Below are 15,215 nucleotides of genomic sequence, written 5' to 3'. Positions count from 1 at the left end.
ATAGTTGCTCCCTTCAGTGGTTCAGGATGGAGGGGGGAAAGTCCATGCCGTGATACGATTGGAAGAAAGCCTCCCCTCCCCCCCCCCAGCATTTTGGGGCTACTCCTTCCCCGGCCTCTTCCAGCCTTTATGATGCCGGGAGCGGGTACTGGCGATGGAGGGATCCCGGATGATCTCTCCCCCCCCCCCCCCGGCAGACAACAAAGGAATCTGTTTTCACTTAAAAATTACGCCCCGCCTCCTTGTGGCATCCGCTTCCGTGGACCTCAGCCTCCAGACAGTGACTTTTAAAACCTACCTTTTTAGAAGCTTGCTTAGTTCTGAGAACTTTAGGCATTGGGAAAACTTTTTTTAGCCTAGCAACTCTGTGGGAGAGACTGGTGTGTGTGGTTGGAGCCTCAGGAGCAAGATTAATTGTATTTAAATACAGATGACTTGAGTTTGCAGTAGCTTAAAATAATAGCATGCCACACGAAGATTTATAGATGTGGGCATGCTTCTGCAGAGCCTATGCTGATGCAAAGCTTTTGTGTGGTATTTCTTGAGTAAACCTGCACAGGATTGGCACTTGGTTCCGTGCTGGCTTTTCGTTTCCAATGCCCAGGCTTAATCTTGGCAAGGGGCATGTGCAGAGTGGAGTGCAGCTGCCTGTAATGATGCAATATGCATTCATTTAGGGTTTTTAGGTGCCTTTAAGGTTCCATGTTAACCGGATCGTGACCTCTTGGCTATCAAATCTTGCAAATGCCTTTCTGACACTGAGCAGCAGATGGCCACAGAAGGCAACCTCTTTCATTATAGCTTGCTTGGACGTGGGTGACCTGCCCAAACTCTCTGATCCTCAAGGCAGAACATCCAAATGGCCCCTTTGACCAAGCAGCATCAGGGACAGGCATGCAGAAGATGCCAGGTACAATCTCTGGCATCTCCCAGTCTGAAGCCCTGAATAGTCACTGCCAATCAGTGTCAACAGTGATCTGATTGCTATTTTGCAGGGAGACATTTTCCTCAGCCTCTTCCCCATCACAGTGAGTGGGGGGACTTGTAGGCAGGAGGATGTCCCGTGGGGGTTGTGCATCCTGGCTCAGATCTGCCTGTCCCCTCACGACTCTACTTCCCAGTGTCCCAGATGTGCTGCCTGCAGAAGCCACTTTGTCCTGCCTGCTGGCAAGCCTTGCTGGCTTGTGTGCAAACAGAGCTGAAGCAAAGCAGCTGTTGCCTCCCAACAGGAACTGATGCAAGTGCGACACTTCTGCTTTTGGATGGCTTACTATCTAGATCAGGGCAGTCTTAACTTTTCATACCAAGTGAGAGTAAAGGTAAAGGTAAAGGTACCCCTGCCCGTACGGGCCAGTCTTGACAGACTCTGGGGTTGTGCGCCCATCTCACTTAAGAGGCCAGGGGCCAGCGCTGTCTGGAGACACTTCCGGGTCACGTGGCCAGCGTGACATCGCTGCTCTGGCGAGCCAGAGCCGCACACGGAAACGCCGTTTACCTTCCCGCTGGTAAGCGGTCCCTATTTATCTACTTGCACCCGGAGGTGCTTTCGAACTGCTAGGTTGGCAGGCGCTGGGACCGAGCAGCGGGAGCGCACCCCGCCGCGGGGATTCGAACCGCCGACCTTTCGATCGGCAAGTCCTAGGCGCTGAGGCTTTAACCCACAGCGTCACCTGCGTCCCCCAAGTGAGAGTACTTGGATACAAAACCTACGGCCACACTCTGCCTTGTTACATGGTGGTGGTGGTGGTGGGGGGAAGCAAGGCCAGAATTTGATGCCTGCATGCTGCCTTCCCAAAGCTGGGAAAGCACTAACTAAGCTTTGGGAAGGTGGCCTGAGGGCTAGGAGGGGCATAAGATGTTGCTGAGGACTGCCAAAAAAGGGCCTCAGCTGCATGGACCACCGCCATCTAGATGATCCCTCAGACAGACATACAAACAGCCTGTCAAAGTCACACAGGGAACGGGCTGCCTCTGCTGTGCTTTTGATCTCGGGAAAACCTTTTCCACTCCTCTCTGCTCCTTTCCCTTCATTCCAGCTGTTGGACTGTTCCAGCTTTCCTCCTTCCTGTGACTCCAGAGTTGCCGAGGAAAAAAGAGCTCCTGGCATCTCCCTTTTCCCCTTGTGGCCCAGGGCTGACTTAAGTTAGAAAATCTTAGTGAGAATTACAGTGGTACCTCTGGTTACGTACTTAATTCGTTCCAGAGGTCCGTTATTAACCTGAAACTGTTCTTGACCTGAGACACCGCTTTAGCTAATGGGGCCTCCCGCTGCTGCTGCACCGCCACTGCACAATTTCTGTTCTCATCCTGAAGCAAAGTTCTTAACCCGAGGCACTATTTCTGGGTTAGCAGAGTCTGTAACCTGAAGCGTCTGTAACCTGAGGTACCACTGTATCAGGGTTTCTGAGGAGGAAAAGATCCTTTTTGCAAAGCAGGGGGCAGGGCAGAGAAGGTTTGCCCTCTGTGCCAGGGACTTCCGAAAAGCTGTTTTGATATTTTCTTCCCTCTCCTCTAGGTTTGGGGTGTGGGAACGCCCTGCAGTGATGGGAGGGGAAACACCATCCCTCCACATGTGCAGAAGGTTATTTGACACCAGGCTAAAGGGGTTCCTCTGCTTCCTTTCATTTGCTCTAATTCTTACTCTCCTCCCTTTTCTTGTGCAAGTCTCTAAAATGCTACGCTGGTTTTAATTTCTGTCTCTGGAGGAATGTGACTGCAAATATGCCAACACTGCATAACTCGTGTCTCCTTTTCTGACCTTGGGTCGAGAAATAACAAATGGAGAGCTCATGTGATCTCTTTCTATTGCTACGAAAGTCGTTATGACAAAGTTATGGCAAAGATCACAGATAGCATCAGAGTTGGCTCCCTCTGATTAGAGCGCCCTTTGCCCACCTGCTGACCTCCAGATGTTTCAGACTGCAACTTGCATCAGCACCAGGGGACACTTCAACATCATACAACCATGTTGACTGATGGGAATTGTATTCTGACCATGAGGTTGGGGAACCCTCAAACCTTATTAAGAGAGGATGCCTTCTGCCTTGGTTGAGTGCTCATTGACTCACTCCTCCATCCTCATCTGCCTATCCAAACCTGCAAATAAGCCCTACATGTGGATGAGGTTGATGGGAATTATAGTCCAAGAGCATTTGGAGGCCACCAGTTGGTGAAGGATGTTCTGTGAAGATGAAGATGTAACAGAGGGAATGTAGCACAATTGGCATTCTTCTTTTTGATGGTTTACTTAGTTGCAACCTGGGAACAGCCTGTATGCCACAGCCTGGCCATTCCTTTGATCTTGTTAATTGCTGCTCCCTGTGAAATAATAGTTTGTCCCTCCATGTTGAGGAGAGAAGCGTCTGAGCTTTTAACTATTTTCTGTCCAAAGTGGGTCACATTTGAAAGTGATTCTTCCACTTAAAATGGACCATGCCTGCAGCAACCAGATTTCATTTGGATAGGTGTAGTTTGGGACCCAGAAAATAAGGAGACAGAAAAGAATTGGGGGGGGGGAGGGTTGGGGGAAGGCACCCCCTTTCTTTTTGTTCAGGACACACCCTGGCAAACCAAACTGCTTGAACCTCAATGGTGTTGCCTACCTTCCATGCAGCACATGGTGTGGAAGAAACTTTGGAAAAGTATTGCGTGCAATTTGTAGAGTCCTTAGTGCAGTCAGAGACATAGAACCCCCAAAGGGCATCCTTTTGAGGTAGCCCCTGCATCCTTGTTGGTGCATTAGAAAAAGTTGGAGAGTGCTTGATGGCATCAAGGGAGTAACTGCTCTTATGTAATGTGGGACAAAAAGTCCCAGATTCTTACAATTCTAATCCATTGGGTTAGGGATGTGGGTGGCACTGTGATCTAAACCACTGAGCCTCTTGGGCTTGCTGATCAGAAGGTAGGCGGTTAGAATCCCTGCGATGGGGTGAGCTCCCGTTGCTCTGTCCCAGCTCCTCCCAGCCTAGCAGTTCGAAAGCACGCCAGTGCAAGTAGATAAATAGGTACCGCTGTGGCAGGAAGGTAAACAGTGTTTCTGTATGCTCTGCTTTCCGTCATGGTGTTCTGTTGTGCCAGAAGCAGTTTAGTCATTCTGGCCACATGACCCGGAAAGCTGTCTGTGGACAAACGTCGGCTCCCTTGGCCTGAAAGTGAGATGAGCGCCGCAACCCCATAGTCGCCTTTGACTGGACTTAGCCGTCCAGGGGTCTTTTACCTTACCTTTTACCTTAATCCATTGTGTTATTCACACTTGACCTAGAAGCATCTTGGAAGTACCAGAAATGGGTAAGGCTATTCTAGAGGGACCGATTGACCAATTGCAGTTTTATTGTGGTTGGTGGAAACCAGCAATGTGCTGCTTCCAAAGAAAGAGGTGGGCAGGTAAAAATCTCCAGAGGGTTTCAAAGCTGTAAACACAAATCTCAGCTCAGTTGGTAGAACATGAGATTCTTAATCCCAGGGTCATGAGTTCGAGCCCCAGGTTGGGTGAAAATGCCCTTCATTGCAGGGGGTTGGGCTAGATGACCCTCGTGGCCTCTTCCACTTCTACAATTCTATGATTCTATTTTCCAGCTTTCCCCAGGGCCTTTCCAGCTCAGAATCCCAATTCCTCATGAACTGCCCTTGGGACGTGCCTGTTGAAACACTGCAGCCATGTTATATAAGTCACTGACTTCTGTTGTTGAGCTATAAACTCTGTTTTTCTGTAATCAAGGGATTCTGTAATGTTTTCCCTCTTTTCTTAATTAATACTTGCCTGCGTTTAGGGAAAAGGAACTTCCCCAGCCCTTACTTATGAATGTGACTCATGGACATTTATGCTCTTGCAGAAGTTGCACCGTAAACTGATGCAATTTGAGGTGGAGGAGATGCAAAGGAAAGACAGTGGGAGAGCTCTTTTGGCTTATAATTTCTAGCAATTCAGGGCATCCATTTGTGTTTACATTGCTGGGATATTCCCAAAGAGGGCACCTGCATTGGGATACCTAGATCACTCTCAAAGTTGAGTTTCATTGCCAAGAAGTTTAGCATCATTGAGCAGAGTCTGCGGAAATGGCCTGTTAATGAAGTCATCCATCCACAGAATAGTTTCTGTAATTAGAAAGTCACTTACTAGTGAGTAAACCCCTGAACTTTGTGAGAATTTGAGGGTAAATGTGCATAGGGTTGTGCAGTGAAGCAGCAATCATATGCATACTTAGCTTTGGAGCAAGCCCAATTGAACTCAGTGATATTTACTTCTGAGTAAACATGCATAGAGGTGGACTATAATAGATCCTTGCTGTACCTCAATCTTTGCCTGTTCTCTCTAAAGCTAGTGATTTTGGTTGAGGGAATCAAGCAAGCCAGCAAGTTGAGACAGGATCGGAATCCAAGTCTTTCAAAATCTAAACCCCTCCTGGCAGAACCCAGCCAAAACCTACAAAGATGCTGCCTAAGAAGGTGTTTGTGGGTCTATAGCAGGTTGATTAGTTTGTCAGGGTAGTTCTTAAGTTAAAATCTGCTACAGTGGTACCTTGGGTTAAGTACTTAATTTGTTCTGGAGGTCTGTACTTAACCTGAAACTGTTCTTAACCTGAAGCACCACTTTAGCTAATGGGGCCTCCTGCTGCTGCTGTGCCGCCACCGGAGCACGATTTCTGTTCTCATCCTGAAGCAAAGTTCTTAACTATTTCTGGGTTAGCGGAGTCTGTAACCTGAAGCATATGTAACCTGAGGTACCATTGTACTTAACTTGGTAAGTCTATCTACGTTTGATAAAGAAGCACATAAACTATTTTTGGAAAACCAAAGAATTTTAATTGTACCTTCTGGAAATATTAAGTAATGCTAAACAACAACAACAACAACTGCATGTAACTGGCAATCATTTTTAATGATTTCTAGGCAATTGTACACACATTGTACTTACCAAGCAAAACTAAACTATATTAATTGAACCAAAATATCTTTTGAATTCCCAAGTCATGTTACAACTTTTTAGCACCCCTCATTTTGGGAAGCTGAAAATTTCAACATGCCCTATTCATGCAGGGTTCTCTCCTGGGCTGACCTGGAGATGATGGGTAAAAAGGTAAAGGTAAAGGTACCCCTGCGCGTACGGGCCAGTCTTGACAGACTCTGGGGTTGTGCGCCCATCTCACTTAAGAGGCCAGGGGCCAGCGCTGTCCGGAGACACTTCCGGGTCACATGGCCAGCGTGACATCGCTGCTTTGGCGAGCCAGAGCCGCACACGGAAACGCCGTTTACCTTCCCGCTGGTAAGCGGTCCCTATTTATCTACTTGCACCCGGAGGTGCTTTCGAACTGCTAGGTTGGCAGGCGCTGGGACCGAGCAGCGGGAGCGCACCCCGCCGCAGGGATTCGAACTGCCGACCTTTCGATCGGCAAGTCCTAGGCGCTGAGGCTTTCACCCACAGCACCACCTGCGTCCCCTATAGGGAGATGATGGGTACCTGCATGCAAAGCAGTTGCTCTGTTGCTAAGCTACAGCCCTTCCCCTTTCATTATTGGAAGTGGCTGCTCTCCCTGCCGAAGGTGTGTCTGAATGTCATGAGGCTGCAGCAGGAGGGCCCAGGCTTCTGCTTGGTAATTGGTTGCTAACTCTCTGTCCCAGCTAAGAGTTCAGACACAGGCTGTGGTGCTAACTGAGGGTGGAGATGTACCAGGGAGGGAGGAACCCGACAAGCAGGAAAGTGACTCATGTTCTGCTGTGAAAGGGCTTTGGGTAACTGTCATGCTTCATTCAGGAAGCCACAAGCAGGCCCAGTTTCTACAGCCCTTGCTGCAGTAGGAAGTGATCTAAAGGCCCATGGCTCCCCCTCCAAGGCTCTCTGTGCTTCTTGGGATTGATCCTAAATCTTTGCTTGCTCACTTATGCTTAACGTGTGGAGCGTGGTGGGGCATCCACCAGGAAAGTACTGTAACTGTCAGAGCTCCTCCTCGTTAGCATTTTAAGGATAGTACGGAACATTAATATGCCAGGATATATTGGTTGTTTGGGGCCAATTTATCTTTCAGAGAGGGGCAGGGGATGATGATGATGATGATGATTTATTAAATGAGGCTCCAGAGAGCTCAACTTAACCTGAAGCCGAAGAGCTGTGTGGCTCTCCAAGCAGTGCTGAAGACCACCAAGCTGATGCAGGAAAACAGCAGTTCTCAGATGGGGTTTTAGCTGTGACTACACCTGTGCCAGCCCCACTTTTACCGGCCCACAATATCGAATGTTGATTGGGCTGCAGTCAGCTTTCAGCCATCAGGGGAACTTGTGTTGGGACACATGGCTCTGGGATCCAGTTGTTCTCAGGGTGGGGGTGTGCAATGTGTTTCTCCACGTGGTTTCCCTAATTGATGCCCACTGACTTCTGTGGGACAGTGGGTTGGTGGCTGCATCCGAAGGACCGGGCGAGTGATGCATGGCTTGTTTTGCTGTCTTTCTCCATACGTTTCCCATGAGCATTTCTGCGGCGTTTCCAAATGGGTATTCTTACATAAGGGCTTTGGGATGCGTTTGAGAGGCAGCAGCACAAAGTTAACAAGCACACTATTGTTCATATCTGCCGCTTAATAGCAGAGCAGAGCCACAAGCACCACATGTGATTCCTGTGTTTTTGATTTTGGCAATGTTTCCTTGATTTTGCACAGAACAGCAGAAGGCCAGGTTTACAAGAAGAAGATGACACACTCCTTCCCCCTTGAGTTGACACTGTGGAAATACTCTATAACTCCTAGCATGGGACAGGCTGGTTGCCTGGAAAGATATGTGAAATGGGAGGAGGCAAGACTTACAGGAAGCAGCCTGCCTTCCAACAAGTGTACAACCCCTTCACACTCAAACCGGCAGAGGATTGTGAAAGCCACGCCCAAAGTTCCTGTTCTGTGTCATTTTTGCTCCTACATGTGTAGAGAAATGTGGTTTGTTCTGCAAGCACGTCTTGCCCTGCCCCTCGGTTGTTTGCGTCATGTCTTCGATGGGGCAGCAGCAGCTGTGCTGGCTCACTTGCCTGCGTAACACAAGGAGGCATTTGGAATTTTTGCATTGTATTGCATAGAGAAAGTAGAGGAAAGTTTTTCTCCCTCTCATAATAGTAGCACCTGACTAGCCCCTCCAGGTTCTTAGGTAGTTAAGCAGAAGAATTTGTTTATTGCATTTATAGCCCTCCTTTTTCACCCCCTCCCCATTTAATCCCTACAACAACCCAGTGAGGTAGGTTAAGAGGCTGTGACTGGCCCAGGGCCACTCAGTGAGCTTCATGACTGAGTGGGGATTTGAACCCTGGTCTCCCAGGTCCTAGTCCAACACTCTAACCACCACTCCACACTGGCTTCCTGGAGTACCTCTGCTATGGGGCAGCTATATGAATTAAGTAAGTAAGTAAATAAATAAATAAATAAATAAATAAATATCGGGAAAGCAAAATGTAACTCAGAGAAGGATCTGAAATATTTTCCTTGAAGCTTGAATCATAGAATCATAGAGTTGGAAGAGACCACAAGGGCCATCGAGTCCAACCCCCTGCCAAGCAGGAAACACCATCAGAGCACTCCTGACATATGGTTGTCAAGCCTCTGCATAAAGACCTCCAAAGAAGGAGACTCCACCACACTCCTTGGCAGCAAATTCCACTGTCAAACAGCTCTTACTGTCAGGAAGTTCTTCCTAATGTTTAGGTGGAATCTTCTTTCTTGTAGTTTGGAACCATTGCTCCGTGTCTGCTTCTCTGGAGCAGCAGAAAACAACCTTTCTCCCTCCTCTATGTGACATCCTTTTATATATTTGAACATGGCTATCATATCACCCCTTAACCTCCTCTTCTCCAGGCTAAACATGCCCAGCTCCCTTAGCCGTTCCTCATAAGGCATCGTTTCCAGGCCTTTGACCATTTTGGTTGCCCTCCTCTGGACACGTTCCAGTTTGTCCGTGTCCTTCTTGAACTGTGGTGCCCAGAACTGGACACAGTACTCCAGGTGAGGTCTAACCAGAGCAGAATTTGTTTTATTCTGGATTGCTTTGTTGGTGTTTCAATGTGTTGTAAACCAATTCGAGATTCTTTCTTTAAAACATAAAGCAGTATAGAAACGAAATGAATAATAATAACAATAATAAATCTCATTGGGGGAAAATGGTGCCTTGAGATTCCTTTGTGGCAAGCTAGGTTTAAGGTGTTATATATGAGTTTCTAACAGTGCTTAAGTTCTTCTGGAAGCCTCAGGTGCTGGTGGGACGCTCTTCCAGCTCACGCCAGTGTGGCACCCTCTCACTTCTTCCACTTGTGGCCGAGAAGGCTCTCTAAGAGGCAGCCGTTGCACAGGCTGCACCTGTTGGAGCATTCCTTCCCTGGGAGAGGGAGACTTTCCGCTCCCGGGGTGTCAATTGACCATTCATGTCTCCCTTTCCCTCCTGCGCAGGGCAGCTTTTTCTAAGCCTAGCCTTGTGTTTGCTTAACCTGGCAGGCTCCGGGGTTTTTCTGCGTTCAATAATTTCCTCCTTGGAAGTTGCCCAGACTAAGCCGCAGCAAGGACACAGTTTCCCCTTTCATGGACATATATTATGTCTCTGTGGAGTTGCAGCATATGGAATTTGAGATCCGGATGACCTCAACCTCTAGCTTAGCTTTTAGCTCTTTCAGCATTGGGGATCTTTTCTGTAAAACTAAACATTACTACCTTGTGTCATGAGGGAGGAATTCAGAAGCCGAGGCCTGAGCAAGATCTGGCATTCCTTGACCTGCCTTCCCTGTGAGCCCTGCTTTCTGGACTCTGCCTTGTAGCCCTCCAACGTCCATGCTCTTGCCCTCATCTTCTGCCCTGGCTCGTGATCCCCGATGGCTCTCTTTTGTGGAAACCCAGATCTGTGAGGCAGAATGCAAGGTGCAATATTAAGTAAATATTTGCACGGCTGTTTAATAACTAGCCCTGATATGAAATCAGACAAGCAAGCTGGATCAGTTCCTCTATGAACCACATGCAACAAAGGCACTCTGCACCTGCCTTCTGCAACCTGGCGCCCTCCAGATACTTTGAACTGCAACTCCCATCGGCCCCAGTGCTATATGGCCCTGCTAACTTATAGTGGCTTTCTGGAGTTTTAGGCCGTAGGACACGGGTAGGCAACCTGGTGCCCTCTGGATGCTGTTTGTTACTTCCCATCATCCTTGAGCACTGGCCATGCTAGATGAGATTGGACCTGGGACCTTCTACATGCAAAGCAGGTGTTCTGCCACTGAGCTACAGCCCTTCCTCTCATACTTCTGTTCCTTTACCCTCTTCTGTTCCCCACTCAGCCTCTGCCAAGCTGATGGGCCAGACAAGATTTGGCCAATTGTCCACATTGCCCAATACCTTTTGTAAGAAAAACAGTTTGTTTTTCAATGTTTTATTGTTAGAACAGGAAAAATTCTCAGTACTCAATAGGCTTGATACTTTTGCTAACTGTAGAGACAAATGGATCAACACTCGCCCCTAATGCTGAGACTTCAGATGGTGCAGATAGGCATGGTTTTATTCTGAGGGCTCACTTTAAAAACACAAGCCTGTCCAGTGCAGCACCCTGCCGTTGCCGTGTGCAACCACTTGCTGATTCTGGGAAGCCAGAGCCAAGCCCCACAGCAGCTTTTGCCTCTGCTGTGCTTGTCAGCAGCTGGTCTTCAAAGACATGCTGCCTCCTCCAGTAGGGGAGGCAGAATGTAGTTGTGTAAAACATTGGCCACTTTCCTAGAGGCATAGAGATACCATGATCAGCTTTCCAGCTTTCACTATCTTTTGACGTGGGTAATAAAATGCATCGTGCCTGTTTTTCCTCAGGCAAGACGGCCCCTGGCAGGCCCAGCGGCTCCCAACCAGATTCCAACCAAGCAGCGGGTTCTTGCACAGCTGATGGGCGGCTCTAGGTTTCGTCAGTCTCTGAAAAGTTCCGTCTTTATAGCGTAGCGCATAAAAGGACGAGCTCATAGGAAACACAGGTCCACGTATAATAGCAGACCTGTTGCAACAAGCTTTCCTTGGATTCGGGGAAAAGGGTCAGACTTGCCTTGTGGCTCTCTCACGGCATCTCTGAGGGATCTGTGGTGGACTGAGATCACCAAAGACTCGAGGATTAGCGCTGTTGAGATGTCTCTTTCAAATGTCAAATTGACTTCGCTTTCCCCTCTCCTCCCCCAGATTGACAAATACCTCTACCACATGCGGCTTTCAGATGAAACCCTGCAGGAGATCTCAAATCGGTTCCGGAAAGACATGGAGAAGGGCCTTGGGGCGGATACCAACCCTACAGCCTCGGTGAAAATGCTGCCGACGTTTGTGAGGTCCACCCCAGATGGAACAGGTAAACAGCCACCACCCAGGAAAGGGTTAAATTCCTGAGCTCTGGGACCCGTCTTGATTGACAGTGCTCAGCTTTGAAAGATCATAGAACCATGGGCTTGGAAAGGCCCAAAGGTCATCTAGTCCAACCCCCTGCAATGCAATGGGAGGTGATGATTAAACAGGAGCGTGTCTCTGAGCACGTGCCAAGTGTTTTTTCTTTCATGTAACTGAGACTGTTGGCAGACATGCTTCTCTGCAACCACTGGCCGCTTTCTAAAGAGACAGGCCTGACCGTCAGCCTCTGAAGCCTGCTGTCCACAAAGGGTGGTGTGAGCTTCCAAATAACTCTGTTCCTTTCTGGCCTCCATTGCTGGTCTCTTGGCTCTCGTCCACTTAATAGTTTCAAGTTCAAGACAGAAAATAGTTTTTAGGGAGCTAAAAGTAATTTAGGAGGTTTTTATTTATGTGTTTGTTTTATGCCCCACCTTTCCTCAAGTTTAAGGTAGCAGACATGGTTTTCCCCTCCCCATTTAATCCTCACAACAATCCTGGGAGCTAGGTTAGGGTAAGAGAAGGGGACTGGCCCAGGGTCAGCAGGTGAGAGGTGGAATTCCCAAACCGCGGTGTCTCCCAAGTCTTAGCCTAGCACTCTAACCACTACACCATGTCTTCTGCCTATGTGTGTGTTTGTGTACACATGCACACATATATTATACACAGACACACTGGATTTGCTCACTGTTGCCTCTGGTCTGACAGGTTTTGCAAGTTTTTGAAACGATGGGAAAATGTGCAGAGCCTCTTCACCTAGAGGCGAGAGGGCAGTGAGCCTGCGCAGTCTGAGCAGATGTCCTACTACTCTGTGCCCCCTTCAGCCCTGCAGAAAAGCCCCCAGCCTCCCCCCCCCCATGGTCCCTTGTGGACTGCACCCCGGGATGTTAGGTCTGAATTACTCTCAGGCAACAGGGGAACAGAAAGCCTTTCAGTCAGCACCAAAACTGGCTTCAGTCAGGGAAGTCTGGGTTGTTTGATGGTTAGCAGCCAAACTGACCCCCTGAAGTGCAGGAAGTCATGGGCTGGAAGCCTCCAGCTTCTCTGCCAGCTCTTTAGTGGGACGTTTCCTGTAAACATCCTTTCTTGGCTTTCTGCTGTTTCCTCAACCTGGTGTCTTCCCAATGCTTTGGGCTTTCATTCCCATCAGCCCCGGCAGTGTTGCTGTGCTTCCCAAGTCATTGGATTGCAGAGTCGGAAGGGACCCCCAAAGTCATGTAACTGAATCCCCTGCAATGTAGGAATCACAGCAGGTCACTCCTTGTTTTCATGGCTGGCGTGGGAGAGATTTTTCAATACCTCAAAGGTTTGCATGTGCGCTTAGGTCCAGTAAAGAGACCATTAGGAACCTTTGCCCGTCTCACAAGGACAGAGAGCAGAAAGAAATACTGTTAAAGCAGCTTGAAGGTGGCATGAGGCAGGGCGCTATCACTGAACTTGTTAGAATCAAAGAATTGTTGAGTTGGAAGGACAAACCTATTTCTGGCTTGTCTGGCTTATATGTATTCTTTTGTAGTAAGTTAGCTTAATCATTGTTACTGTGGACCAGATATACAGTGGATACTTGGGTTGCAAACTTGATCTGTGCAGGATCAGCACCGCATTTGTGGGTTGCGATTCAGCACTTCTGCACATGCGCAAAGCTTGATTTAGTGCTTCTGTGCATGCACAAGCGCCAAACCCCGGAAGTAACCCATTCCAGTACTTCCGGGTTCAGTGCTGTGCACAATCCGAAATAATGCAATCCGAAGCGTCTGTAATCCAAGATATGAACTGTAGTAGCAGATATGTGCCCCCCCCCCCAATTTTTAGCTATTATAATATTAGCAGCAGTCATAAGGTTAGACACTGTTTCATGGCCATTTCCCAGAATAACATCTTTTCGATAACCAAGCAGAAATATTTCAGGTGCCAAGGGTATATGGTCTCCTAAGGTGCCGGAGATATTGGCCTGAGCTGATTTCCATAATATTTCTATTTGAGAGCAATTCCAAGAGATGGGTATGTAATCTGCATTATTCAATTCACATCTCCCACCCTAACTTTGATATTAAGTTCAGTTTATAAGGTGTTGAATACCATTGATGAAGGGCTGCAAAATAGTTTTCCTTTAGGTCTGCTGGAGTTTGAATAGATGTGGGGCAGGGGCATTTTGCAAGTGTGAGAAGGTGAGCTGAGCATCCTGAGGAAAGCAGGAGAATTACAAGGCTTGGGGCTGAAGAGCAGGCTGGGATAGTCTCGTCTTGCCGACTTGGCACCAGGATCTTGACTTGGCACTGAGCTTTTGTGTTCTTGGAAAGGGGTTGGCGGCTGGTGAGAAACGTCCCCTGCATTTGACCCCTCCACATGTTGTTGCTGCTGCCACCCTCCCCCCTCAAAAGCAAGGCCCGGGGAGCCTGGGTTTGGGGCCAGCTGGCTTCTAAGGATTGCCTGGATGAGAACCCTGAGGAGAGGGAGCTCCCTGTCCGGCTGGAGGAGCAGGCTGCCCACATGAACTGTTGCAACACTGGAACCTCCTCTTGAGTTGGCAGAGAGACAGGCCCAGAAATGGGGAAGGGTCATCTGGAGGTGGACGAGGGCCAAGGAATGTGCTGCTTCTGCCAGGAGCTCCAGATGGTTATCTAGGCTTCCAAAGCAAGAAGGTAGAATTTCCCCTCGGGAAACCAAGCTGGGAAGACTTTGTAAATGGGGTGGGGTGTGGGACGGTGGAACAGGCCGATGACCACCACCCAGAAAAGGGCTCACTGAGGGTCTGAGCTCCACAACCAGGTCTGAGCTCCACAACCTGTGTGGATCACCAAAGCTCAGCTTTGAAAGATCACAGAATTGTTGAACTGACGAGTCAGAAGGGACCGAAAGGGTCATCTAGTTCAACCCCCTGCAACGCAATGGGAGGCGACAATAAAAAGGGAGAGTCTCTTTGAGCAAGCACCAAGTGCCTTCTCTACATGTAACTCTGACTTGTCAGCTGACACGTATCCCTCAGCTGCTTTCTAAAGAGAGGGGCCCAGCTATGGGCCTCTGAAGCCTCCTGTCCCAAAAAGATGGGAAAGACTTCTTCCAAATAATCTTGTTCCTTTCCAGTCCCCTTTGCTGGTCTCTCTGCCCTCGTCCCACTTAATTGCTTCATGTTGGAGACAGAAAATAGTTTCGGGGAGTTGAGTTGGGCCTGGAGTTGGCAGGGGAACAGTCCCATACATGAGGAATGGTTGTTTTAAGACAGACAAGGACCAAGGAGTGGGCTACTTCAGCAAGGAGTGTCAAGTGCTTATCTAGGCTTGTAAAGCAGCAAGGGAGAATTCCCCTCAGCAAACCAAACTGGGAAGTTTTTGTAAATAGGGGTTAGGGGAAGATGTGGCGCTCTCTCTGCTCTCATTTGAGGGCATTTTCAGCCATATCATAGAATTGTAGAATTAGAAGGGACCCCAGGGGTCATCTAGTCCAACCCCCTGCATTGCAGGAATCTCAACTAAAGCATCCATGACAGATGGCCATCCAACCTTTGCATAAAAACCTCCCATGAAGGAGATTATAAAACCTCCTGAGGGAGACCGTTCCACTCTTGAACAGCCCTTACTGTCAGAATGTTCTTCCTGATACTTTCTTGTAACTTGAATCGATTGATTTGAGTCCTATCCTCTAGAGCAGTGTTTCCCAAACTTGGGTCTCCAGCTGTTTTTGGACTACAACTCCCATCATCCCTAGCTAGCAAGACCAGTGGTCAGAGATGATGGGAATTGTAGTCTGAAAACAACTGGAGACACCAGGTTGGGAAACACTGCTCTAGAGCAGGCATAGGCACACTCCGTCCCTCCAGATGTTTTGAGACTACAATTCCCATCATCCCTGACCACT

The 15,215-nt window shown here is 48.5% G+C and overlaps 1 protein-coding gene across 2 annotated transcripts in view; it reads left to right on the top strand.

Moving 5' to 3' along the window:
- Positions 1-15,215, top strand: part of LOC307222313 (hexokinase-2) — a 56,150-nt gene that overhangs the window by 17,003 nt on the left and 23,932 nt on the right. For both annotated transcript variants that reach the window (XM_079987453.1, XM_079987452.1), the window contains exon 2: positions 11,166-11,328. In XM_079987453.1, the coding sequence (XP_079843579.1) occupies positions 11,166-11,328 (163 nt within the window). The remainder of the gene's footprint in view (positions 1-11,165; positions 11,329-15,215) is intronic.

The sequence above is a fragment of the Podarcis cretensis genome, assembly GCF_951804945.1.
Source record: "Podarcis cretensis genome assembly, chromosome: 8".
NCBI classification, from domain to species: domain Eukaryota; kingdom Metazoa; phylum Chordata; class Lepidosauria; order Squamata; family Lacertidae; genus Podarcis; species Podarcis cretensis.
Note: the sequence above shows the minus strand (reverse complement) of the source record. Positions and strands in the feature narration are given on the sequence as shown.